General features: G+C 47.2%; 2 protein-coding genes across 2 annotated transcripts in view; one reads left to right on the top strand and one right to left on the bottom strand.

Annotated features, from left to right (window-relative positions):
* Positions 1-13,288, top strand: part of HMGCS2 (3-hydroxy-3-methylglutaryl-CoA synthase 2) — a 30,502-nt gene extending 17,214 nt beyond the window's left edge. Inside the window, 10 exon segments of the mRNA XM_024764803.1 lie at positions 954-1,362; positions 1,365-1,414; positions 5,040-5,164; positions 5,792-5,956; positions 7,308-7,473; positions 9,872-10,016; positions 10,018-10,046; positions 11,088-11,197; positions 11,818-11,940; positions 13,182-13,288. Of these exon segments, the coding sequence (XP_024620571.1) occupies positions 954-1,362; positions 1,365-1,414; positions 5,040-5,164; positions 5,792-5,956; positions 7,308-7,473; positions 9,872-10,016; positions 10,018-10,046; positions 11,088-11,197; positions 11,818-11,940; positions 13,182-13,288 (1,429 nt within the window).
* A 5,628-nt stretch (positions 13,289-18,916) lies between these two features.
* The window catches only part of PHGDH (phosphoglycerate dehydrogenase), a 29,900-nt gene continuing 24,663 nt past the window's right edge, over positions 18,917-24,153 (bottom strand). Inside the window, exons 9-12 of the mRNA XM_024764851.1 lie at positions 22,290-22,422; positions 20,920-21,050; positions 20,089-20,326; positions 18,917-19,222 (exon numbers count right to left, since the gene is read on the bottom strand). Of these exons, the coding sequence (XP_024620619.1) occupies positions 19,068-19,222; positions 20,089-20,326; positions 20,920-21,050; positions 22,290-22,422 (657 nt within the window). The 3' untranslated portion in view covers positions 18,917-19,067. The remainder of the gene's footprint in view (positions 19,223-20,088; positions 20,327-20,919; positions 21,051-22,289; positions 22,423-24,153) is intronic.

Genomic DNA, 24,153 nt, shown 5'->3' with positions numbered 1-24,153 from the left:
AATAAATAGGGCAGAGAACTAAACTTCAATTCTCTTTTGTCAGATATGAATAAACATTTATCACTTTGCCTCACTATCTTGTGATCACATGATCCACTTTTGCCTCACAGCAGTCCTTTAAAGTGACCTCTGTGATGGGAAAACTGGGGTTACAAGAAGCCCAGAATCCTGAGGATGACTGATGGATACATTCCATCTGGGCTGCAATTCCTGTGGCATAGAGCGAAATTCCTAAGCCTGCAGAGCCACCCTGTCACTCTTCCACGATCAGGAATCCTGTAGCCAGATGCAAGTCAAAGGAATTTGGTGGCACTCATGAGTGAAAAGACAGAATATTTCTAACAGATGAGAAACTGAGAAGTTACCCTGAGCACATTGCTTCACCAATGTGTGCCTTGCTTTCACCATCTGGAAAATTAAGAATACCTCTAAAGTACCTCTAAAGCTTTCAGGTACTTTTCAGGTACTTTTCAGGTACTTTTTATGTGGAACAAATAGAAGGTGGGCTTGGTGAGTTCTTTACTTGTAGCTAGAAGAAGAAACTCCAGACCTTCTCCAGAGGGATTAGGAGTCAGGGTTGAAGAGAGGTGGTGGGTCCAGGAAAGAAACAGTTTTCTTCCCTCTTTACTGAATCTTTCTCCACTTTTTCTCTGCTCCAGTTTGGAATTGCCCTCTCTGTCTTCTGTATTCCCACAGACGTTGCTTGTTCCACATGTATTTAGCTATAAAAATGCCGGAGGGACATTTGCTAAGGATAAAAGGGTAAATTCAACAGGAAAATACAATTCTAAATTTGTATTCATCTGATAAAAAGATAACAATCCTAAATTTGTATTCATCTGATATCTTTAAAATATATTCTTTAAAAAATGAAGGAAATGATTGCCGTACTGTCTTTTGAGGAAACTAGCTAGAGCCCATTAGTGGAATTTTGATTGTTTTCTCTACTACAGGTTTTCTACAGTCGCTGCTATCCCCTTGGCCAAAAGAGATGCTTGGCCAAAGGATGTGGGCATCCTTGCCCTGGAGGTCTATTTCCCAGCCCAATATGTGGACCAAAGAGACATGGAGAAGTTTAACAATGTGGAGGCAGGGAAGTACACAGTGGGCATGGGCCAGACCCAGACGGGCTTCTGCTCAGTCCAGGAGGGCATCAACTCCCTGTGCCTGATGGTGGTGCAGCAGCTGATGGAACGCACGCAGCTCCCATGGGAATCTGTGGGCCGGCTGGAAGTGGGCACTGAGACCATCATCGACAAGTCCAAGGCTGTCAAAACAGTGCTCGTGGAGCTCTTCCAGGATTCGGCCAACACCGACATTGAGGGCGTAGATACCACCAGTGCCTGCTACGGTGACACTGCCTCTCTCTATTCAGTGTTGCCAACTGGGTGGAGTCCAGCTCCTGGGATGGTACGTGCTGCCAGAGGCTTATGTAAGAAGGGAGCTGGGTTGGAGGCCGAATCCTCAGCTTCTCCTTTCCTTGGGTGGTTTCATTCAGGGAGGGAAGGACACCTTCTTCATACAGCTGCTGCGAGCATCCAACAACCACAATGATAATAACCCCTGAGACGTGTATAGCTTTATACAGTTAATCAGGGAGCATGTTCACAGAGTCATTCATTTGGTCCTCACAACAGCCTAGGAAGTGGGTGTCATACCTGATTTACGGGGGGAAAATGGAGGATCTAATATCTTACACGTAGTGCATGGCAGAAGCAAGACACCAAATCTAATTCGGTATACTTCCCATTTCATTCTTCCTGTTTCTCTAAGGTTTCTCCCAAGTCTCTGAGCGGGCAAGAGATTGGTGATGTTAAAAGATTTAAACAAGTTTAGGTGTTAGGGAAAAACACCCTGATAAAAATAGACCCAAAGAATCACAGGATAGACTATGACACAGAGTATTTCTACTTTCTCTCCCTTGCCTGGTTCCTAGGAGAGTTAGAAACCTAGGTCTGTCAATAATTGATGACAAGTCCCTTAACCTCTGTGAGACTCAGAGTTTTTGTTTGCCTACGTGCCTTACAGGCATTAAACAAGATATCAATGGAGATGTGAAAAAACAGTACCTGGGCAGACAAGGCCCTACATTTACTAAGTTGGAAACTAGAATTTAAACTTTAGAAACCATAATAAACATTAATTATAAAATTAATTATGAAGTCTTGATGTTGGCGGTGACCCTAGAGACTATCTAATCCAATATTTTTCACTTAAAAAAAGAGGCCAAGAAGAGATTAATGGTTTGTCTCTGTTCATGCAACAAGGCAGTACAATTCCATACACCCATTCAGTGTTTTTTTTCAACTGCCCTGCGTAGCCTCGCCATCAATGATTCCATTGATTTGGCATGTTCTAGTCTCTACACCATCAAACCTGTACTTGCAGTGCTTCTCCTGCTTGGCATTTGTATTATTACCTCTCCAGCAACCCCTACTACCGTCACCACCAATATGTCCAACCCAGCATTTAGTTAGAGAGTAGAAGTGAAGGGCAAGGGACACACACCAGCCTTTAACCCAAAATCAGAGCCTATATTTGGGGGCATTATCAGCTTCAGACATGTCATTTCAAATGAGTAGATTCTGCTGAATGGTTGGGTATTCCACAGGAGAGGGCTGCAAATGCATCCTTCTTTAATGTGATGTCTTGCGGGGGGAAAATTTAAACAAGCTATTAGGATGTAAATTGTTAATTTATACTAAAGCAAAAAGCATATTTAAGCTTGAGTCTAATGGCAAATGCCAAAACAAGACAAGGCCAGCGTAGATGTGATCTCTGCTTCTGACCTGGCCATCCACCTGGGGACCCTCAGATGGGAGAAGGTGGTTCTGGGACTCACCAAGAAGTTCTGGATCACTCCAGAGAGACAGCAGGGTATGAGGGAAGGAAAGAGTGGTACTGGCTCAGATTGCCTGAGAGACCTCATTTTTTCTTGTCTTTTTTTGTTTTAAATGAAGGTAATTGAAACCAACAGTTAAGTACACACACACACACACACACACACACACACATACACACACAAACACAAGGGTGAAAAGTAAAGAAAAATTTCCCTTTGACACTCCATTACCAACTCCCATAATTTAACACTGATGGTTTTTATGTATTCTTCCAGGAATTTTCTATATACCTGAAAGCATACCCTTATCTATTCATTTTTTAACATTGTACACATTATTCCTCATCTCTGTGATGTCTTAGAGGTCATTCTATAGATAGATAGATATAAGATAGACAGACAGATAGACAGATAGATAGATATACACATAAGGTCACCTAAAGTCATTCTTTTAAAAGCCACATAATATTCTATTGATAGATATGCCAAACCTTAGTCCCATATAGATGGATATTTAGATTGATGTATGTTTTTGCAATTATAAATACTGTTTTAATGGACATTGTACAATAGCTTTGCACGCTCATGATAATATGTTCTAGGAATAGATTCCTAGAAGTGGAATTGCAGAATAGTTTGATCTAAAAGTTTGATAGAATATGCCAAATTGCTCTTCAACATGTTGTACTAAAGTGCATTTCTACAATATATATTATCAAACTTTCTAATCTTTGTCAGTTTAATAAGTAAAATAATAGTATCATTGATTTTCCTTTGCTATTATAAGAGAACTTCGATATTTTTATGATGTTTATTGGCCATTTTTCTATTACATATCTTATCTTTCTTATGAGGTGCTTATATATGAATGAAAAGAATCCTTTGTTGGCTTTATGTACTGTAAATACTTCCCCAGTTTGTCTTTTGAGTTTGTTTCTGATAGAAGGTTTTAATTTTAGGCAGTCTAATTGACTGGTGTTTTCCTTAATGGCTTCTAAATACTATTCTATAGTTTCCAAATTTTATATACATATATAAATTTTGTTTATCTATATTATATGTTTATTATATATTTTTATATATTTATGTATATAAAATTGCAGAGAAAAAATAACAGTCTGTTTCGTTGGGGTTGGAGTTTGAGCTGTTATATAATCTTAAGAGAAGGTTCTTGGGTTTCAATGAATTTGGGTTGGAATCCTGACTCTGAATCTTTATCCTACCATCTATTAGCTGCATGGCTTTAGGTAGGTGACTCAGGTTCTTTGGGTCTCAATTCCTTTGTCTATAAAGAGGAGATAACTGCATCTGACAGATAGGCTTATTGTGAGGACTGGATTATACAGAAATAATGGCTCTCATCACAGTGCTGGTGTAAACCCTGGGGGCTTCCTCACGGTTTAGGTAGAATACTAAAATTGCTGCCATGTTTCTCTCACAAACGCAAGTTTGAGGGCGGGCAGTACTATCAGATGAGAGAGGAACAAATATATTCAAGACAGCAATCATTTATTGAATAATCACCTGGCTACTACAGAAGTAGTTACTATGGATCACCTACATTAAATGTGGTTACTTGACAATAACTCTTCTCAGAAGGAAGGTAATACCAGATTGTTCGAAGCACGTGGTTCAGGATCCAGTCAGAACCGGGTCTGAATATATAATTCCATATTCATGAGGTGGGTGACCTTAGACAAATTACTTGGATTCTCTAGAAGGCAGTGTCTTCCTTTGTAAATGTGGATAATTCCTGCCTCACTGGATTATTTTAAGGATTGTTTGAGGATAGCTCGTGTCTATCTAGGATTTCAAATATTAGTTTCCCTCCCCATCCCTTGGCCTTCTATGATTTGAAAGAAATTTCCACTGTAGTACTATGAAGTGCTGTAAGGTGATCAGTACAAACCGAAATTATCTCCAGAAGTGCTAATTTATGAATGTTTCATTGAATCCAGAAACCGAATTCTGAATAAGTGAGGATTTTACAGCTAGAGTCACAGAACACTGAGTTTTGACATTGCATTTCAAATGTGTCATGATGAATTTCACTAGAACAAGTTCCATGGGGCAAGAATTTTTATTTTGGTTCAGTGATCTATCACCAGTACCTAAAATTGTGCCTGGCACACAGGAGGCGTTCAGTCTACTTGAGATTTGGTAGTGATAATAATTATTTCTTGGCTCTCATTACAAGTCACTATGCCCTGGTGGTCTGTGGAGACATCGCAGTGTACTCCAGTGGTAGTATTCACCCCACAGGCAGGGCTGGAGCTGTGGCAATGCTGGCTGGGCCCAAGGGCCCTCTAGCCCTGGAGAGAGGTTTGTCGTAAACAGTGGCTACGTGGTGCTGGGAGACTGTGCATGGCGTAGCCAAATACCTAGCTCCTAATTCCAAGTTGACCCACCCGCTATGCAGGGCTGAAATGTGGATGATATTGACTGCCTCCAAAAGACTGGACTGGGGAGCAGAGGGCAGGGAGGAGGGGAAGAGAGGGATCAACAAGGTTGCCGCTTCTGCACCATCACACTTTGGGATAATGATGTGTGGAATGGCTGGCACTGATGCTGCTGACAAGGACCCTTTGAGAGCTAAACTGACAACTGAAAATGAAAGAAGATAATTGAGTATAAAGTGAAAGCTTTCCTTTGAGACTTTTGGTGTCTATTCCAGATTTTTTTAAGCCCATCTAGGTATGGAAATGGAAATATAAATCTCATTTATATAAAAGTGGCAATTCAATCAACTCCTTTTGAACACATGAGGGATTGTGGGATCCTCCCGGACCAAGGCCCGAACCCGTGTCCCCTGCAACCACAGGCGGACTCCCAACCACTGCGCCACCAGGGAAGCCCACCAGGGGGCTTATTGTATGTGGCTCTCCTATCCTCTCTGCTCAACGTGGGCTGCCTTGTACAGTCCCCGAATCCCTCTGTGTGCCTTGCCAGGGCTTAGAGCAACCCACATGGAGAATGTATATGACTTCTACAAAGCAGATATGACTTCAGAGTGCCCACAATTGGATGGGAAGCTGTCCATCCAGCGCTACTTACGGGCCCTGGACCGATGCTACATGTTATACCGTCAAAAGATCCAGAGCAAGTGGGAGCAAGGTATGGGGCTCAGAGGACAGAAGGTGGGGACCCTATTCACACGAGGCCAAGAGTATGTCCTAACCTCTTAAGACAAGGACTCTTTTCTCCTCTTCAAATGATCACAAGAGAATTGTTTCATGTCCCCTTCTTCTGACACTCTTTCCTGGGCCTGGGCTAAAGTCCCTTTGGAAGTCACCCAAAGTCAAGCATGAAATTGCCTCTAACTTGAGTTAAATGAAAGCAAGTAGACAATCCAAGGTCAAAGCTGAAGCCAGTGGGTGCCAGCCACCTGGGGAGGTACTGTGTGAATCAGAGTGACCACGTCCTATGGAGGCCAGGATTCGTTTCTGTTGAAGTCAGGAGTGATTTGACTCTTGGTTTATAGTTTGCCACCTTTTAAAGTCTGGTTGATGTTGAAAATTCTTACCTATATTTTCAGTATACTTAAGTGTTATCGGTGATTCTTTTTCTTTGCCTGGTAGTGTTGGAATTTGATTTTATTTTCACCTTACTTTCTGAAGTTCTCTGCTAAAAAATATGTACCAATTCCATAATCAGAAAAGAAACGAATCTTCTTGTAAAAATAAAGAGAAACCCATATACTTAAAACATAAAGGGGGGGTTCCTACCTGTTTAGCCATGCCCAGATGGGCACCTAAAAAAGGCAGGTTTCAGTGTGGGAAAAGGCATGTGCTGAAGCATCAGAGCATGGATGCTTTAGGGGTGTCCTGAAGCATCTTGCCCCTCTCTGCTGCACTGGGTGGGATGCTGGCTGCCTCCATGGGAAAGGAGTCGACTTGGACATCTCTGCCTCTGCCCATCCACTGTAAAATTGTTATTAGCTAATTGCTCTGGCATCCTCTGAATTCTCATGACATTCTAATTTTAGTCCTTAATCTCATATGGAATTTGATCCATGCCGCTTTGGATCTCAGCACCGAATTGTAAACTTTCCTAAGGGCAGGGGGTGCTCTTCTCTTTGGAATATGAGAGAGTCTGGAGTGTAGATCCAGAGACACCAGAACCCAAAGCTAAAGCCAGCTCTTTTCAAGCTGGGTGACCTTGGACACATGACTCAGCTTCATATTTTGGAGACTGTTTTCTCCCCTGGAAAATAGAGAAAATAATACAGTACAAGGTTGATTTGAGGAATTATTTGTCATAGAGGTTGGCAATGGCAGATAGGAAGAAAATATTTGTTTCTTTACCTTCTTTATGAGTCGAGTGCTTAGTAAAATGAATGAACAAACCTCTGTGTGTTTGCCGGAGGGAGGAGCCAGTTTTCTGGGAGACCTCAGCACAGTTAGATCTTGGAGAGTATATCTAAGTGGACCATGCCACATCCTTGCTTTCACACTTCTTCTTCCGTCTGGCATCGATCGACATTTCACTCCTGATGATTTACAGTTTGTGATCTTTCACGCACACTTCTGCAAGATGGTCCAGAAATCCCTGGCTCACCTGATGTTCAATGACTTTCTGTTAGCCAGTGGCAACACACAGACCGGCCTCTATAAGAGGCTGGACGCCTTCAGGTGAGTCCTCTTCATAAGAAGGAGGAGGCTTCCTCATGCCTTGAGTCTGGACCACCAGCCACTCCTGTGGGAAAAGACAGCAATCCTCCAACACAGTAGAAATGACACCAAGTCCTCACGTGGGTTAGTGCGTTATTGTCTTCTTAGAGACCTCACCCTGTATCTTAGGGAGCACAGGGGCACTGCCAGAACCTCTAGATCAAGGGACTATAAGAAGCTTCGGAGAGTAATAAAAAGGGGAAAGGGAGTGTGGCTAAATTACTCAGGAAATAAACATGTTATGAACATCAACTATGTGTCAGACATCATACTAAACTCTGGGGACATAAAAGTGGATGTGACTCCATGATACCTGCCTAGAGGATCTCACAGTCTGTACAGAAAGAAACACCTAGAAGCAAATAATCACAATGCAGGATGGCAACTTGGGGAGTGTCTGGTCTCATTCCCACTAGCCATTGGCTTAATGAATGTCTTGCTTGTTGCCTCAAATCCCCGCACCTATGAAATAGAGGTAGTCCAGCTCACTCCCCTTCGTTGTCAATAAAGCAGGGAGAATGCTGTTTATTGATGCGATACTCCAAGACATTCAGAAAAGAAGAATACAAAGAGTTCTCACTGGGAGGGGAATCTTTCCCTTTCTTCCTGGTATCTGTTCAAGTTTTGGAGTATTTTACCAACATCTGCCCCTGTTTCTAACTACTACTGCTAACCCTGCCACCAACATCCAAATTAGCACAAACACTGCTTCTAAGACCTACCCCATGGAAAAAAATTCTAACATATACCAAAGATAATAGCTTAATATCTCTAATATATGAAAGTCTCATCAATAATAAGAAAAACGCACTAAGTAGAAAACTGAACAAAGTATATGGACAAGAAATTTCCTCAAGGAAGAAACGCACATAATCATATTTTTAAATGTGCATACCCATTAGTAACAAATATAAACAAGTTAATGTTTTCTTTAGATAGCGTTTAAAATTTTTGTATACCCAGAATTGAGTCTATGAGAAAATGAGCAATAGTAAACTGATACAAAGATTTGGGGGAGTAATAGGAAAGCATGAAGCAAAAGCCTTAATAGATGTGCATCTTTGGCTCAGTAATTCCACACGTTTACAAGAACGTGTAGCTATTCCTCAGAAAACTAAAAATAGAACTACCATATGACCCAGAAATTCTACTCCTGGGTATACAACAAAAAAACCCCAAAACACTAATTTGAAAAGATACATGCACCCCAACGTTCAGAGCAGCATTATTTACATTTGCCAAGGTGTGGAAGCAACCTAAGTGTCCATCAACAGATGAATGGATAAAGAAGATGTGGTACACATATACAATGGAATACTACTCAGTCATAAAAAAGAACAAATGTTTGCCATTTGCAGCAACATGGATGGGCTTGGAGGACATTATGCTAAGTGAAATGAGTCAGACAGAGAAAGACAAATGCTGTATGATATCATTTGTAAGTGGAATCTAAAATACAACATACCAGTGAATATAACAAAAAAGAAGCGGACTCATAGATAGAACAAACTAGTGGGTACCAGTGGGGAGAGGGGTAGGAGCAACATAGGGGTGTAGGAGGTACAGACTATTGGGTCTAATATAGGCTCAAGGATGTATTGTACATCACGGGGAATATAGCCAACATTTTGTGATAACTGTAAATGGAAAGTAACCTTTTAAAAATTGCATAAAAATTTTTAAATGAAAAAAAAGATAACATGTAGCTATTCTCTGTAGTATTTTAGCTAATGAGGACAGAAATGCGGCGATCGGTTAAAGTAGGGTACATCATATCATGGTCCATTTGGCAGCCTTTAAAAATAATGTTAGAGGGCTTCCCTGGTGGCACAGTGGTTGAGAGTCCGCCTGCCGCTGCAGGGGACACGGGTTCGTGCCCCGGTCCAGGAAGATCCCACATTCCACATGCCATGGAGCAGCTGGGCCCGTGAGCCATGGCTGCTGAGCCTGCGCGTCTGGAGCCTGTGCTCCGCAACGGGAGAGGCCACAACAGTGAGAGGCCCGCGTACCGCAAAAAAAAAAAAAAAATAATAATAATGTTAGAGTAGCTGACAATGTCATAGAGAAAATTAGTTAAGGAAGCATGCTAAACAGAATGTATCGCATGATTTTACTTTCCAATAAACTGTATAAAATTAGGAATGGATTCCATAAGAAAACTATGACCTAAGTGCTCTCTCTGAATGGTAAGACTGTTAGTGACAGTTTTCCTCTGGGTTTTCTGTATTTCCAAATATTCTATTATAAAAAAACATGTGTCCCAAAGTCTTCTCTCCAGTAGCTGTTACACTATTCCCCGTGCTGCATCCCTTCCCTCATGTGGCTTCTCACCTGGCCTATTCCTCTGGCTGCCTCACAGGGGGCTAAAGCTGGAAGACACCTACACCAATAAGGACGTAGAAAAAGCATTTCAAAAGGCCTCTCTAGACACGTTCAACAAGAAGAGCAAGGCCTCCCTCTACCTCTCCACACACAACGGGAACATGTATACTTCATCCCTGGATGGATGGATGCCTGGCCTCACTTCTGTTCCAGTGAGTACTGCATGTGACAGCACCTCCTCTTACCCACGGCCTCTGGTCTGAGGGTTCAACCAAGTTTTGTTCCTCTTCTGGTTCAGAAGTTTTTCAAAAAGGAGCGAAAGAAGGAAGGAAGGAAAATGAAAGAAACAGGTTTCGAAGGTGTATGGGTAGGCAGAGGTACCATCAGTATTAAACAGTGGTCTCCAAAGTGAAGTGCACGTACGATGCCAGGGGATGAGCAAGACCTATTTGGTGCAGGAGTAAGTAGTAGAGCTTTTATGCATATTTTGATCTCATCCTTTAAAATCTCTGTACTCAGTAAAGCATGTTGGTCAAGAGATTCTAGCTTCAGAGCCCACAACCTGTGTTCAAATCTCTTTACCATTTATTAGCTTTGACCTTGGAAAAATACTTAACCTTTATGCGCCTTCTTTTTCCCAACTGTAAAATTTGTACAATAACAATACCTACAAGGTTTTGATGAATGTTAAATGTCTGACGCAGTTAAAACAGTAATGCTCAGCAGGGTCCCAAATGTTAGTTTTTATTTTTATAGATATTCTATTTTGTGGATTTTACAAGAAAACACTTGTACTAGTACATGCATAAAACATGAGAAAAATATATATGTATATCATTGGACTTGCTCAAATTATTCCTAATGAGGATACAATAAAAAAAGCTACAACTGCTGAAGCATTGCCAGTCAACATGGGAGCCTTGAGATGAGTCCAGTGGTCTGACCTTCACTTGGACGTGCCTTCAGAGTTCACTGAATTCATCTTGGCTTCCTGCGTGGGGAGAAGTTCCTTTTACATCCCAGAGATTCAGTTATGCTCACTGTGGCTTCTGTATCTTAGACTTTAGCTGTTCTCCTCTTGGTAAGTTTTCCTCCTTCTGGGCCTACCCCCAGGGTCTTCCAGAAGCCCCTGTTTGTGTAGAGTGCCCAGAACCCATTTCTAGTTGCAAGAGGTTGACTAGACTGGTGGCTTCTTTGCAGTGCGGAACATAATGTTGATGTGTGGTTTTAGGTTTTGATTCCTTTCCCCGCAGTCACTCTGCCCAGGACTTGGCTGGCTCCAGGATTGGTGCCTTCTCTTATGGCTCTGGCTTAGCGGAAAGTTTCTTTTCATTTCGGGTGCCCCAGGACGCTTCTCCAGGTGAGTCCAGTCTTTTGATCAGACACTCCTGGCCAGTTTCATCGGGTAAAAGAAGCCACTTTCTGCCTCACCACTACCAAGTCTCCCACCTTGACAGAATTATGTTGTGATTAAGAACGAAGGAAAGCCCTGAAGGGATTTAAGCAATAGAGTAAGTTTGTCTAATTCATGTATTCGAAGCACTTCCCTGGTTACTACTTAGAGACTAGACTGATGAGAAACAAAGGTGAATATGGGGAAACCAGTCAGATTGTTCCAGCAAATAGTCTAGGCAAGATGTGATGGTGGTGGTTTGGTTGCAACTGGTTAAAGAGAAATTGATGGATTTGAGATATCCAGGAAACATTTGTGGATTATTTTATGATGGACGTGATCAAGGGCATACATCTAAGCGCTAAACGGGATACACCTTGACTAAATGAGGGTCTGCCTGTATGTTTTGCTAACATTATGTTTGCTGAGCTTTTTCATTTCTTGACATTCTAAGCCATACATAGAGCACTTTCCCCTGGGGCGGGAGCTCCCACAGAGCCTGGCTCTCCATTGGACTTGTGATTGGTAGCAGTGATAACAATGAAGTAAGTTTAAGAGCCTTACTTTTGCTTCCCAGTCTCGCCGCCCCCCACCCCCGGAGAAGCTGGTATCCAGTACATCAGACCTGCCAAAATGTCTCACCTCCCGGAAGCGTATGTCTCCTGAGATGTTTACAGAAATAATGGACCAAAGAGAACAGTTCTACCACAAGGGTAAGAAAAAAGGCAGAGAGAGAGGAAGGAGGAGAAGGCAATTTTTCTCAGATTCTATGCCAGGAGCTGAGAGCCAGGGATTCGTCAGAAGTCTAGAATATAGTGGGTGAGAGCGACGACTTCTATCAGATATGATTGGGAGAAGGTTTGTTAGGTTCAAAAGGGGAAGAACTGGGTGGGGAAGCAGAAGACAGAGTTGGGAAGAGGTAGGAGGCAGCATGTAGCTTCCCAGCACTGAACGTAGATAACCACCCAAAACAGGATACTGGACAATGAAGTCCCCTGGAAACCAGATGTATGGTCTTTGAAAACACTACGCAGCCGTTGAAAAAGCCCAGATTTTGGAGCCGGATATCAAAGTCTAAGCTGAGCTGTGATACTTATCATCTCTTTATCTTTGAGAAAATTATTGAAGTTTTCTCAGTTGCCTCATTTCTAAAATCATACGAACTTTGCAGGATTGCCAAAGAGATTAATGAATGAATTAATGATAAATAAGTTATCAGCAAATATTACTGTCTTCTTTCAGCTACCCCCTTTCCTTACCAAACATAAAACAAAATAGTGCCCCCAAAAAGCAACAAAGGAAAAGTACACCAAAGCAAAAGTTAGGACTGGAGAAGCCAGATGGTGATTTTCAAATCAGGGTAACCATATTTTTTCAAGCAAAACTTGGGACACATGACTTGCCCTGAAAAGGAGACTGAACTTATGGAATTGAGAATGTTCCAGAAAACCTAGGCCTAGTAGTCATTGATCTTATCTGGAACAGGGGACATGTTAGAGCAAAAAAGAAGCCAAAATAAAATAAAAATAGGACCTCTGAGATGAACGTTAATGGACAAAACTTTGAAATACTACAATGAATCAGAGTTGGAAAACTTAGGGCTAGGAAGGAAGTGTCTATTAGAAAACAGGATGCTCTGAGGTACACCTCAAGCTAGGTACCATTGGCAGAAGGACATGATGAAGATTTCAATGGATGCATGTTTACTGCAGAAAAACGGCATACTCCTATAACAAAATTTCTAGTAGGCAAGTCTTAGGTACTAGCTCCAAGAGAGCTGCTTCTGGTTCCTCTGATGGCCCAGTGCCCTACTGGGTGTAGACTAGATGAGCTCGCCACCCCTTGCAGCACAGCTGGGAGAGCTCCACGTGAAGGTCTAGGCGTCCCTATTACCATTTTCCCTTCCTCAACCCCATGCAGCCCTTTGTGAGTATTGCCTCTTTTCATTCCACAGTGAATTTCTCACCACTTGGTGACAAAAACAGCCTTTTCCCAGGCACTTGATACCTGGAGCGAGTGGATGAGCTGTACCACCAAAAGTATGCCCGGTGTCCGGTCTAAAGATGATGAGTGAAATTTTAGAGTGTAGGTGGCGTAAAGATTTTCCTCTGGGTGACAGATGCAGTTCTGAGAGTGTGAACAGGCCAGAGAGGGTTCGTAGCTTCCAAAATGATCAGAGGTGGGGAGTTTGTACCACGAGGACCAAGTAAAACTCTTGGGGCTCTTTGCCCATGAAAAGCAAAAGCTGGGGGGAGGGGCACGTTCTTAAATCTTGAATCTGAAAAAAAGAGTCAACTTGTTTACCTGATCTACTCATGCTAGGAAGCTCCCCTAGAAGCTTGATAGAAACAAAATTAGCATCCATAACAGAAGCAGGCAGGCTGTAAACCTGAAACTATGGAACTCATTACTCCAATGGGGCGAGTTGGTAACAAAGATGAAGAGCATCAGAGAAGGACAAGCCAGTGTGTTGGAGAGACTCATAAGGAAACAGGGTGCTGGGGATTCTGTGAGAGGCAGAAGCCTTGGCTGGAGGGAACCTTAGGCTAAGGGGCTGTGAGCAATCGTCCCGTGTTGCGATTCATTCTGGGTAGAGGAAGTGAGATTTGGGAGATAAGTGGGTAGGGGTATAAGGAGAGAAGAGTTTGATGGAAGTGGATGGAATCGGGAAGAGAAATAGGAGAATTCTTTATGGTACTTTTTAAAGGAAAATCAAAGATTCAGCATTAGAATCTTGTAGTGCATGGACCCAGATATCTGCCTTCAGTTAATCTTCCAAATTGGGAAGATAAGCAGAATGGAAGTGTGAGAAGCAATTTCTTTTACAACCCATAAATCTTAACAGATCAGTCCCTGCGCCGAATACTTCATCTATATTTTCCTGTTTTTAAATTTCCCCCCTACTTTGGTATATGAAGGGGGCAGACTAAAAATGTTTGCCAAGGGCAGGGTACGGAACAGGGAAAGATGAGGAAGAAGTCCTGGGTAAACCAGATACCCGGATAAAACAGGAAAACTGCAGGATAAGGGGTGTCCTCTGTTCACTCCTAACCACTGCCAGCATGCTCAGCCCTGTGGGGCAACTGAAGTGTGCCTCTGGGATGTTAGGAGGTAAGCGAGGTTGGAAAGGGGGCGACCGGCCAGGCTGCAGGGTATGGTTGAGAACGGCAGGCTCTAAAGCAGACTCATCACACTTTGGCGCTACCAGGGAGTCATCTGTTTGTTTGCTTATCTGTTGTCTGTTTGTAATATGGTTGTTAAGGGCAAGTCAGTGGCAAAGAGGGGGCCATTAAATGTGTCAAGCTAGTTCAGTCACCAGAAGCAGAGAGAGAGAGAGAGAGAGAGAGAGAGAGAGAGAGAGAGAGAGAGAGAGAGAGAGGGAGGAGAAAGAAGAGACAGAGAAAGAGAGAGAGAATTGGGATTTTTCAAGGGAGAGTTTCCAGATCAGGTTCCCTCCCTCTCCTGGTCCACATGCTTAAGCAGCATTGTACTAAGAAAAGAAAAGCTGGGCCTCATCCTTGTCTCACAGGAGCAATGAACCTACACCACTGAGATGTTAGCTGAAATAAAGATTGTACGTCAGTGCAGTGCTCTGCGGAGCTCTGCCTCTGCACTGCCCAGCCTGCTCTCCCATCACAGACAGGACGTGTCATGGGGACCCTGCCCACCTCCCAGCCTTGGCTCCCATGGCGTTGGGCTCCGGGCCCTCAGGCGTCCAGGTTTGTTGCTGGAAGGGCAGTGGAACACCCCAGACCTCGGGATATCTTTAGGAGAGCCTGCCTCGGATGAGGAGCAGGTATGGGGAAAGAGGGGATGCCCAGGGTGAGATTCATGATTGAACGTCCTTCTTTTGTTTCTTTAAACTTTACAGATATGTGGAGAGGTTCCTTGCAAAAGTACGCTATAGAATTTCTGCCCTCTCTCTCGATAGTATAAATGTCCCCCACTCTTAGCTGGTAAATAGATTGGATTGGACACAGCAGCCCCCAAAAGCACTGGCCCTGTAGAGTGAGGGGCCATCCTTAGGGGGTCCTTCATGCCTTTCCCTGCTGTAGTCACTGTCATGGGCTTGTGGTGCTAGAGGAGCCCTTTGTGAAAAGGGAGATGGAGGGATGGAGGGAAGGCTCAGTCTTGAATCACAGACCGGAAATGCGGCAGATCCGTCGTCTCCCGCAAGATCCAGATAGCTCACCTCACACCCTCCCTCTCTCCCTTCCAATTCCATTCTCTGAGAGGTACAGGGGAAACAAAGGGTGAAACACAGCCTCCATCCCCAGCTTCCTTCCCTGATCGTAAGACACCTTACAGACACCTTACAGAAATGACTTCAGGATATGAGGATCAAAGCTCCTTGGTCCCATGCCTTGTTGGTGTTACCGGCACAAGTGAGCACAGGGCAGAGGTGGAATAGATTACGTTTTGGGCTCCTGTAGCCAAAAACATTGTTTCAATCCCTAGCAGGAAACTTTTCCCTTAGAGGATGGTTTTTCCCTCTTGAGCTAGGGTACTGCTTCATCTAGGATCTTCTTGTAAAACGGCAATAGTTCAGGGGCGTGAAGTTATTTAAGTTATTAACTTATGTACTTGTAGAAAGTTTCCTCTGGCACCCCAGCAAGAAAGGGGCACTTTGGAGGAGGGAGGATGGCTTCTGTCAGTGGGGAGGAGGGCAGGCGTGGGCAGGCCACCCTAGGGATAACAGGACACTGGGCACAGGGAGATGAGGTGCTGGGCCCGCCCACTTCACTGCTTGCTCCGGGCTGTTCCACTCACAACAGGCACCAGAAAATCCGAGATAAAGCCCTGCGAGAACGCTAATCCTGCATCAGCTGACTCCCTTCCCAGGCCCTCTCCAGGTGCTCGCTGAACTCTTGTTCTATTACACCAGCTGTAGCTGCCACCCAGCAGCCCCCCTTGGCTGACCCCCATTGCCTACTCCTCCTCAGCAAGCTGTTTGGGGGCCCTCAGTCTAGCTGGCAGCCCTGGCAGGACAATGTATGCCTTTCCTAGGATCTCTGAGTAGTGTCTGTAGTCGTGGGAGCAAAGCCCTTATTCACCTGAGTTCTTTTTTTTTTTAATGTTTATTTTATATTGGAGCAGAGTCCATTAACAGTGTTGTGTTATTTTCAGGTGTAGAGCAAAGTGATTCAGTTATACATATCCATGTATCTATTCTTTTTCAAATCTCTTCCCACTTAGGTTATTACAGAATATTGAGCAGAGTTCCCTGGGCTATACAGTAGGTCCCTGTTGTTTACCTATTTTAAATACAGCAGTGTATACGTGTCAATCCCAAACTCCCAATCTATCCCTCCCTCCCATCCTTCCCCCCGGCAACCGTAAGTTCATTCTCTTAGTCTCTGAGTCTGTTTCTGTTTTGTAAATAAGTTCATTTGTGTCATTTTTATTTTTTTTGCAGATTCTGCATAAAAGAAATGTCGTATGATATTTGTCTTTCTCTGTCTGACTTAATTCACTTAGTACAATAATCACCTGAGGTCTTGAGGCAGGAGACTCCGGACCTTGCCTTCTATCCACGCAGTTTGCTGGGGGGTCTCTGTGGCCTGAGCAACCAGGACCTTCTGTGTCACCGAATGCCGCAGCCAGGCCTGCTGCCACTTGCGAGTCATTTGGACACTATGTGGGGGTGATATTAAAAATATTTAATGAGACTATCAAGGTGCTGCCCATACCGTGCACGCCGGCAGAATATGAGCCCTGGTTCAGCTGCAGGGCACCCAGGAGGGCACTGGTCATTGTCACCACTGCACAGAGGTTTCCAGCCCCTTCCTCTCCCCCTCTTCACTGACCTTGATACTAAGCCCTAGGACTTCCTCTGGTACCTCCGGCATCTACTTCATTAAAACTGACTCCTGCTGGCTCTGAACAAAGCCCTCTCCCCCTGTTTAAGGTCAGCATATGAGGGAATGATTTTCCAGTTGCCCGGTCACCATTTTCACCCTAAGGTAGGCTACTATCATGCAGATAAAGAACTTACCTATGTGGGCAAAAAAATCACCCAGGACAACCTACAGCAGGAGAGGATGGAGTGATGACTTGATAAAGGCATTGAGGCCTGTTAACGCATCTCAAGCAAGAATACCAACATGATCTCCAGGGACATACTAAACACACACACACACACACACACGCACGCACACACACACACACGTACGTACGTATGTACGTTTCTGAACCTCAGAGTCCCAGGAGCCAGCATTCGGAGGCCAGTTCCCTCCGGTCCCACTATCCTTCTGCCTCCCTCACTGAGCTTTCAGCAGAACTTCTGCTTCCCAGCCAAGACACACAAGAAGGCAATTCGACTCTAAAGATAGGCGGTGCAGAGATGCCACAAACCACAGAGAAATGCGAAGGAGTAAACAGCACCAGCTGGATCTTAAACTCAATCTTGCCTTTTCAAATTTAGGAGAGTTTACGTGGGCAGCCACAGGACAGGGTGATACAGTGAATGTGTCCCATGCCTTCAAAACCTACCCATGTCTAGGAAGATATTTGGGGATGCTCAAGTAATTTGGGTTTCTAGAATTGTTTTGACCACCTTAGAGCACAGACTATGGTTTGTCTAGGGGCTTCTGAGAAGAGGCTGGGCGGCTGAAGATTGAGCTCAATTTTTAAGTTATTTCTTGATCTCTTTCCAGGCAGAGAGAACGGGCTGTCTGATGTCAGGACACCCCACGTCCAGATCTGGCAGAACATCACCACGAGGGCAAAGGGAGGGCCGTTTGGAGCATGGGATTCTATGTAAGCGACTGAGACCTGGTCGTCTGCTCTTAAAGAAAGACATAGGGATGAAGAAACCAAGTGCCTCGGGCACGTCCCATACACCACTTTTTTAAGCCATTCAATCCTGAGAGGCGTCATTATCCCTCTTACTGATGAGGGAACAAAGGCTTAGGGGAATTAAGCACTGTGCTCAAGGTCAAAGCAGCTCAAAGCCACCTTGCTGTTCGAGTTCATCCCCTTCCATGTCTGCTACTGCAAGGCCCTAATACATGTTATGAGCTCACAGCAGAGGTCAGCACAGCGAGTGGTTACTGGTGGAGCTTCTACCGACCTTTGGTTCAGTCACAGCTCTGAGGCCACAGTGATGGGTTTGCCCCTGCCACTGTCAATTAGCTGCCCGGTGCCGGGCCTTCTTAGCCTACCTTGTCTCCAAAACAGATGCTGCTGGGCATAAGGTAGGAATGGATCATCCCCTACAGATGGAGAAAAAACCCTCAAATGGTGAAACCCTTAGGATGCAGGAGTACCATTCTGCCATGTTTTGTGAAAATCATCTTAAAAAAAAAAAAAAAAATCAAGTAATATACTGTCCAACCCATACTGAGCTGGCTTTGTGAACTCATCAAACATCCTCAGGCCCTGTGCCTTTCCTCACACTTTCTTCCCCTTATGAAATCTTTCCAGATATCTCCTGGGAACCACCATCCACAGCTCCAGTTACTTCCTCCTCTGCTCTCAACAGAATTCATATACACCTGCTGTGGCACTTGCCTCACTGCTTCCAGTGACCTCTGTGTGCTCTGTCCCCCCAGCAGACGGAGACTTCTATGGGAGCAGTCTGAGCTTTAATCCTACTCCTCCTAGGCAGAGCATCTAACCCCACGGCTGCCTGCGGATGCCCTCTGGTGGCTCTTCAGGGTAATGACAACACACAGGTGCCCGGAAGAGTACGGGGTAGGCTCTTTATTGGGTGGTTATTGCTGTACGACAGGGGTCAGATGAGACACAAGCAGTGTCAGCCCCAGGAATGCGGCTCTCCTCTCCCAGTGGGTGTGTTTCTTCAGGAAATCCCACGAGGCTGGGACAAGTGAGCCCAAGGTTAGAAGTGGAACTGGAAAGCCTCGGTCGCGTGCTGCTTCCAGGGCTCCAGGCTGGGCAGCAGGGAGGAGATGCCCATGACGTGCCAGGTCTCCCCATCCGACACCATTGAGGTCTGGTAGGACAGCAGCTGCACCTCCGACTCTGCCAGGAGGCCTGGAAGGAGAAGAAACCCCTGGTTGGCACAGGGCTTGGGGGAAGGAGAAGCAAGAAGCTGGGAGCAGGCTCACAAGCCTTGAGTTCCCAAGATCAGTGTTGCAACGGGGGCGATGGTCTCAGGATCAAAGCGCTGAGACAGGGAACAAAGGGCTCTGCCCAGGTCCCTCGCTATTCTGCAGGCTTTAGGAACACCCTGGCCATCAGGCAAGGCAGGGCAGGGAAGATCAACCACAAAGAGCCAGAGCTGGACTTGCTGGCTGCCAGTTTTATCCAGACCATCAGCAAAGGGGAAAAGCAGGGGAAAGTTCCCCTGGGCAGCTGGCAACGATAGTGAAATTAGGCCCTTGGAGGCCTGTGGACACACTCACTCTCTCCCATACTTGGAAGTGCTCCAGAACTCCCAGCAGCCCGAGCGCCAGGGGACAGGAGCAGATCCAAGATGCCCACGACGTCTGGAGGGGATGCCCTGACATGCTTTGTTGGATCAGGCTGGCCACCACCGGGCCTGCGGTCAGAAGGAAACCTGCAACTTAATTCTGAGCTCCTGGGATACGGCTCTACAGGCAGTTCTCACCTGTGGTGAGAACCACAGTTGCTGTGGTGAGCACCTGCCTATCAATAGGGGCTCTGGGGCCCTACCCCTGACGCACAACTCGACGACCTGAGATAAGGCACTTAACCTCAGACCTCCATACCGGCTCCCCAAATGTCCTGGAACCTGCTGCAGGTCCAGTGATGCCGGCAGGCATGGAGAGGGGCTGAAGGAGGCAAAAGTCCACAGAGCCCAGTCCCAGGACAGAGCCCTCAACACACACCCACCGCTGCCTCAAGGGCACCGGCCGGCCCTACAGGTCCCTCCTCACCAATCATGGTCGGCAGCATCGCAGGGTTGGAGGGGTGAGTCCTGAACATGAGCAGCGGCAGGCCCCGGTGGAGAGGCACCTCTGGTCTGAAGACAGCTCCGTTGAGTGCCTGCAGCACAGGCGTGGTGCCCTGGACCCAGCCCACGGCCTGGTAGGGGGCACCTGCCAGGGCCACGGTCAGGAGGCATTTCCCGCAGCCCTGCTCCCCTGGTGCAGCAGGGCTGTGGGAAGTGGTTACCTGCAGAGAGAAGGCAAAAAGGCACAGTGACGCCCACCCCCTCCCTAGGCCTAATCGCCAATTTATAGGGCTTCAGCCCTGCGGCCACGCCATGCTCAGCAATTCCGGGCGGTGGGGAGAGGGCAGATGGGGAAGCCATGAGGGGCGGCAGAGGCTAAGAGGATGTGCGGCGAGCTCCCGGAGTCTGCAGACAAACCAGGAACCCGGGTGCCGTGGTTAAGGGGCACTGGTTGGAGAATCAGGGGCCGAGCACGCCGGGCTATCTCCCAGCTCCCAGCCGGGCTCCTTGATTTCCTCAGCTGTGAAGTGGGGCTACTGCTGCCCCTCCCACTCACAGAGCACTTATACGCAAAGCACTTTCACGAGTGTTAGTTCACTCGTAGCGATGCTCGGGGCCGGTGTTAGCTGCACTCTGCAAGTGAAGAGATCACAGCTACTCCTCACAGGCAGACACTGTCACCTGCAGGACTGGCGCCCAGGGCTCCCGCTCGGGGAGCAGAGCTGCAAGGTGCTCTGAACGCAGGCGAGGAAAGCATTGCTGACCCGGGAAGGAGGGGATGGAGGGGAGGGGAGGGGAGGGGAGGGGTGCGCACATCGAGGCCGGACTCTTTCACCAGCAGCTTGGCATTCACCAGGTTCACCTCCACCTGACGGGAAGCATCCTTCAGGAGGCCAACGATGACGGCGGGGGTCAGGCAGTTCCCAGAGTTCTTCAGGGACAATCCTGGGGACCCAGAGAAGCCACCGTAAGGCCACTGTGTGTAGAACAACAAGGGGGTGGGCAGCACATCACTGGCCCTGAGCTCTGGGTCACGGCTCCTCACTGACCTGGGGGCCCAACTCCAGCCTGCCAGGCGGTTCTGCTTTCCTCTGCAGGCAGAGAGGTGGCCGGGGTGGGGGACACACGGGGGGTCCACGCCAGGACACCGGGGATGCTCTACACCAGTTTAAGAAGCTCTTCTCCAGAACCCGGCCTAACTCTGCTGCCCCGCACACCTGCCCCTGGCCTGTCCGCCCTGGCCTGCCTGTCCTTCCCCAAAGGGACACTTGAAAATTATCCTACCCTCATCCCTACTCGGCACTCAGGCCCTTGCCAGCCTCAGGAAATGGAAGCAGGAAGGGGCGACTAAAGCAGCTGGGCCCACTTCCCTGTCTTGTCTCCTTGAGGCCTCAGCACTACAGCCAGCGAGGCCCCTGGCTCTGCCCCTGCCTGGTGCCGGCAATGCTCAGGTTCTACCTGCCTCCGCTCCAGTCTCTCCCCAAGGGAAGGGATGCCCAATGGTCAACGGGGAGGACAAGCCCCTGCAGGGTTCAGGGGACCGGGGCCCTCCCTGGTCTGTCAACCACGCCTGCACAGGGCTGGACCCACTGCACAGGCGGCCAGAGCCTGCAGAGGGGCAGACAGCGGGGACTGCTCCCGCCCCCACTCCCTGGCAGAGCAAATGCCTCTGTGGGCATCAGCCTGCCCGAGGGCCCACCTGAGGATGTCAGAGCACAAAATGTCCTCGCCGCCTGCCTCGTCTGACACCCCCGCCCTGGCTTTCACTTCACAGGTGAAGAACTCACAGCTCAGGGAAGGAACAGTCCCACAGCAGGTAAGCAACAGGGTCAAAACCAGAATAAAATGTTCTGTTGCTTCACCCGGACTCCCTCCACCAATCCTACTGCTTCGCACGTGAAATTCCAAATCTTACGGAGGTCCCTCTTGCACCCCAAACATGCATGTCTTAAAAAGACTGCATAAACGTGATTTACGAAAATTAAGTATATCTCCCAATAACTTTTTGTACTCATCCTCCTCAGTAGCAAGCAAGCCATACTCAGACCAAACGTGAAACGCGGAGTCACAAGAGCGGGGTCACCTCTGCGTCCCTCACTGGTCTGTGGTCTGCAGCAGACACACCCGGTGGGGTGCCGAGTCCACGCCCCTCTTCCTTCTCCCTCTGCAGAGTTCCCGGCTTACCCTGTGTTACCACCTGAATGGTCCCTTTGGGGGACCCAGCCCAGGCTTGCATCAGTGCCCCAAGAGCTTCTGCCAGACCAATCCAAGGCTTGGTGTGTGGAGAGAAGGCACTGGTAAGGGCCTGGGCGTTTACCTGCAGAGAGAGGGGAGCAGGGCAGAGGTCAGGAAGGGATGGGACAGGGCACACCTGCCCAACTCGGCCCCCAAACAAGGTCTTACTGCTGAGACTCAGCTCCACGTGGAGAGCAGGTGGCATGGGGCCACCCTTGCTTTGGGTGCCTGGGGGGTGATAACCTCCACTAGCCACCAACAAGGTGACAACAACTTGTTCCCATAGCTGAGGAGAGCTATAGAGCCGGAAAAGGGCACAAAAGGCTAAGACCACTTCAAACTGCCAGAAGGGAGTGGGAAGATGGGGAAAAGGACATCTCCCTCTTCTCTGAACATGTGCCAGTGCCCCCAACCCACTCCACCAGAGACTTGTTTCTCCTGTGCTGGGGAAGGAAGATGAGTCTTTGACATAAAACGTATGGGGAGGGCTTCCCTGGTGGCTCAGTGGTTAAGGATCCACCTACCAACGCAGGGGACACGGGTTCGTGCCCCGGCCCGGGAAGATCCCACATGCCGCGGAGCGGCTGGGCCCGTGAGCCGTGGCCGCTGAGCCTGTGCGTCTGGAGCCTGTGCTCCGCAACGGGAGAGGCCACAGCAGTGAGAGGCCCGCGTACCGCAAAAAAAAAAAAGAAAAAAAAAGAAACCCGGGTTGGATGCAAATCAATCAGGCAGCTCTAAGATGTAATGAAAAGAAAACATGGACGTTTCTATTCCTGTTTTCATAAAAGACACAACTGGCAGAGAATTAAAGAAGAGAGACTTGTGATGACAGAAACAACCAAGGAGGCAGGACCCCCAGCAGACCCTTCTGTGTAAGGGGCATCCTGGTGTGATCGCACCCTGCGGCCGGGTCCCCTTTGATCCTCTCCGAAGGGCACAGAAAGGGCAGTGAGTCCCAGAGCTGCAGGAGGAGAACTGAAGGGCCAGGCCACAGCTGGGGTGTGAAAGCCTGCAGCAGGCAGCAGGAAAGTGCTCAACTGAGAAGCCCCAAAGGCAGGCGTCACGCTTGGTCAGGTGCATGCACAGGCCAGGACGGTGCTTCCCCCGGGTCTGCTGAGTAAAAGGAGCGTCTGTCTTCTCTAGAAGATGAGTGGGAGGCTCCAGGAAGAGCCAATGCACTGGGGCACCAACCTTACCCTAATGCTAGTCTGTTTCTCACATTAGAGCAGAACTGGAGAGGACCTGGTAAAGAATGAGGGACAGAGGAGTTTCCCATGTGACAAATATGTCTTTCTTACACATGCCTACTCTACCCCACCAGCTGTTGTGGCTGGAGAGTTCAATTTGCCTAAGTTTAACAATTTGACTGGGAGATGTGACCTCTTATGTAAGAAGGGGATATTTTGTGGGCCCATTTGATGGAGCTGGTGTTGAGTCCCCGTCATGAAAAGGCCTGGAACGCCACCACTCCCTGAATAACTCATAAGGGCTGCACCGCTGAGGGCTGTACCCTGCCTTGTGAGTGGACAGAAAAAAGAAAAGCCAAGCCCAGCCCAGACTGGGTGGCAATGGTCACGGTGGCCCAAACCTCGCCTGGGTCCCCTCCAGCCTCACGGGGGGAGGAATGAACTGCTTAGAAGCCCACGGCATGCAAAGGGAGTGAGAAAGAGTGCCCTGTCTTGAGAAGCCCACAGACACAACACAGAGAGAAGGTGCAGACATGGATGGGTACGTGTCTTTGTTGACCACCGAGCTGTGGCCACTGCCAGGCTGTCCCAGCCTGCCCGTCGCACCTGCGATGGCTGCCCCCGAG

The sequence above is a fragment of the Neophocaena asiaeorientalis genome, unplaced genomic scaffold (assembly GCF_003031525.2).
Source record: "Neophocaena asiaeorientalis asiaeorientalis breed wild unplaced genomic scaffold, Neophocaena_asiaeorientalis_V1.1 scaffold62, whole genome shotgun sequence".
In the NCBI taxonomy this organism is placed as follows: Eukaryota; Metazoa; Chordata; class Mammalia; order Artiodactyla; family Phocoenidae; genus Neophocaena; species Neophocaena asiaeorientalis.
Note: the sequence above shows the minus strand (reverse complement) of the source record. Positions and strands in the feature narration are given on the sequence as shown.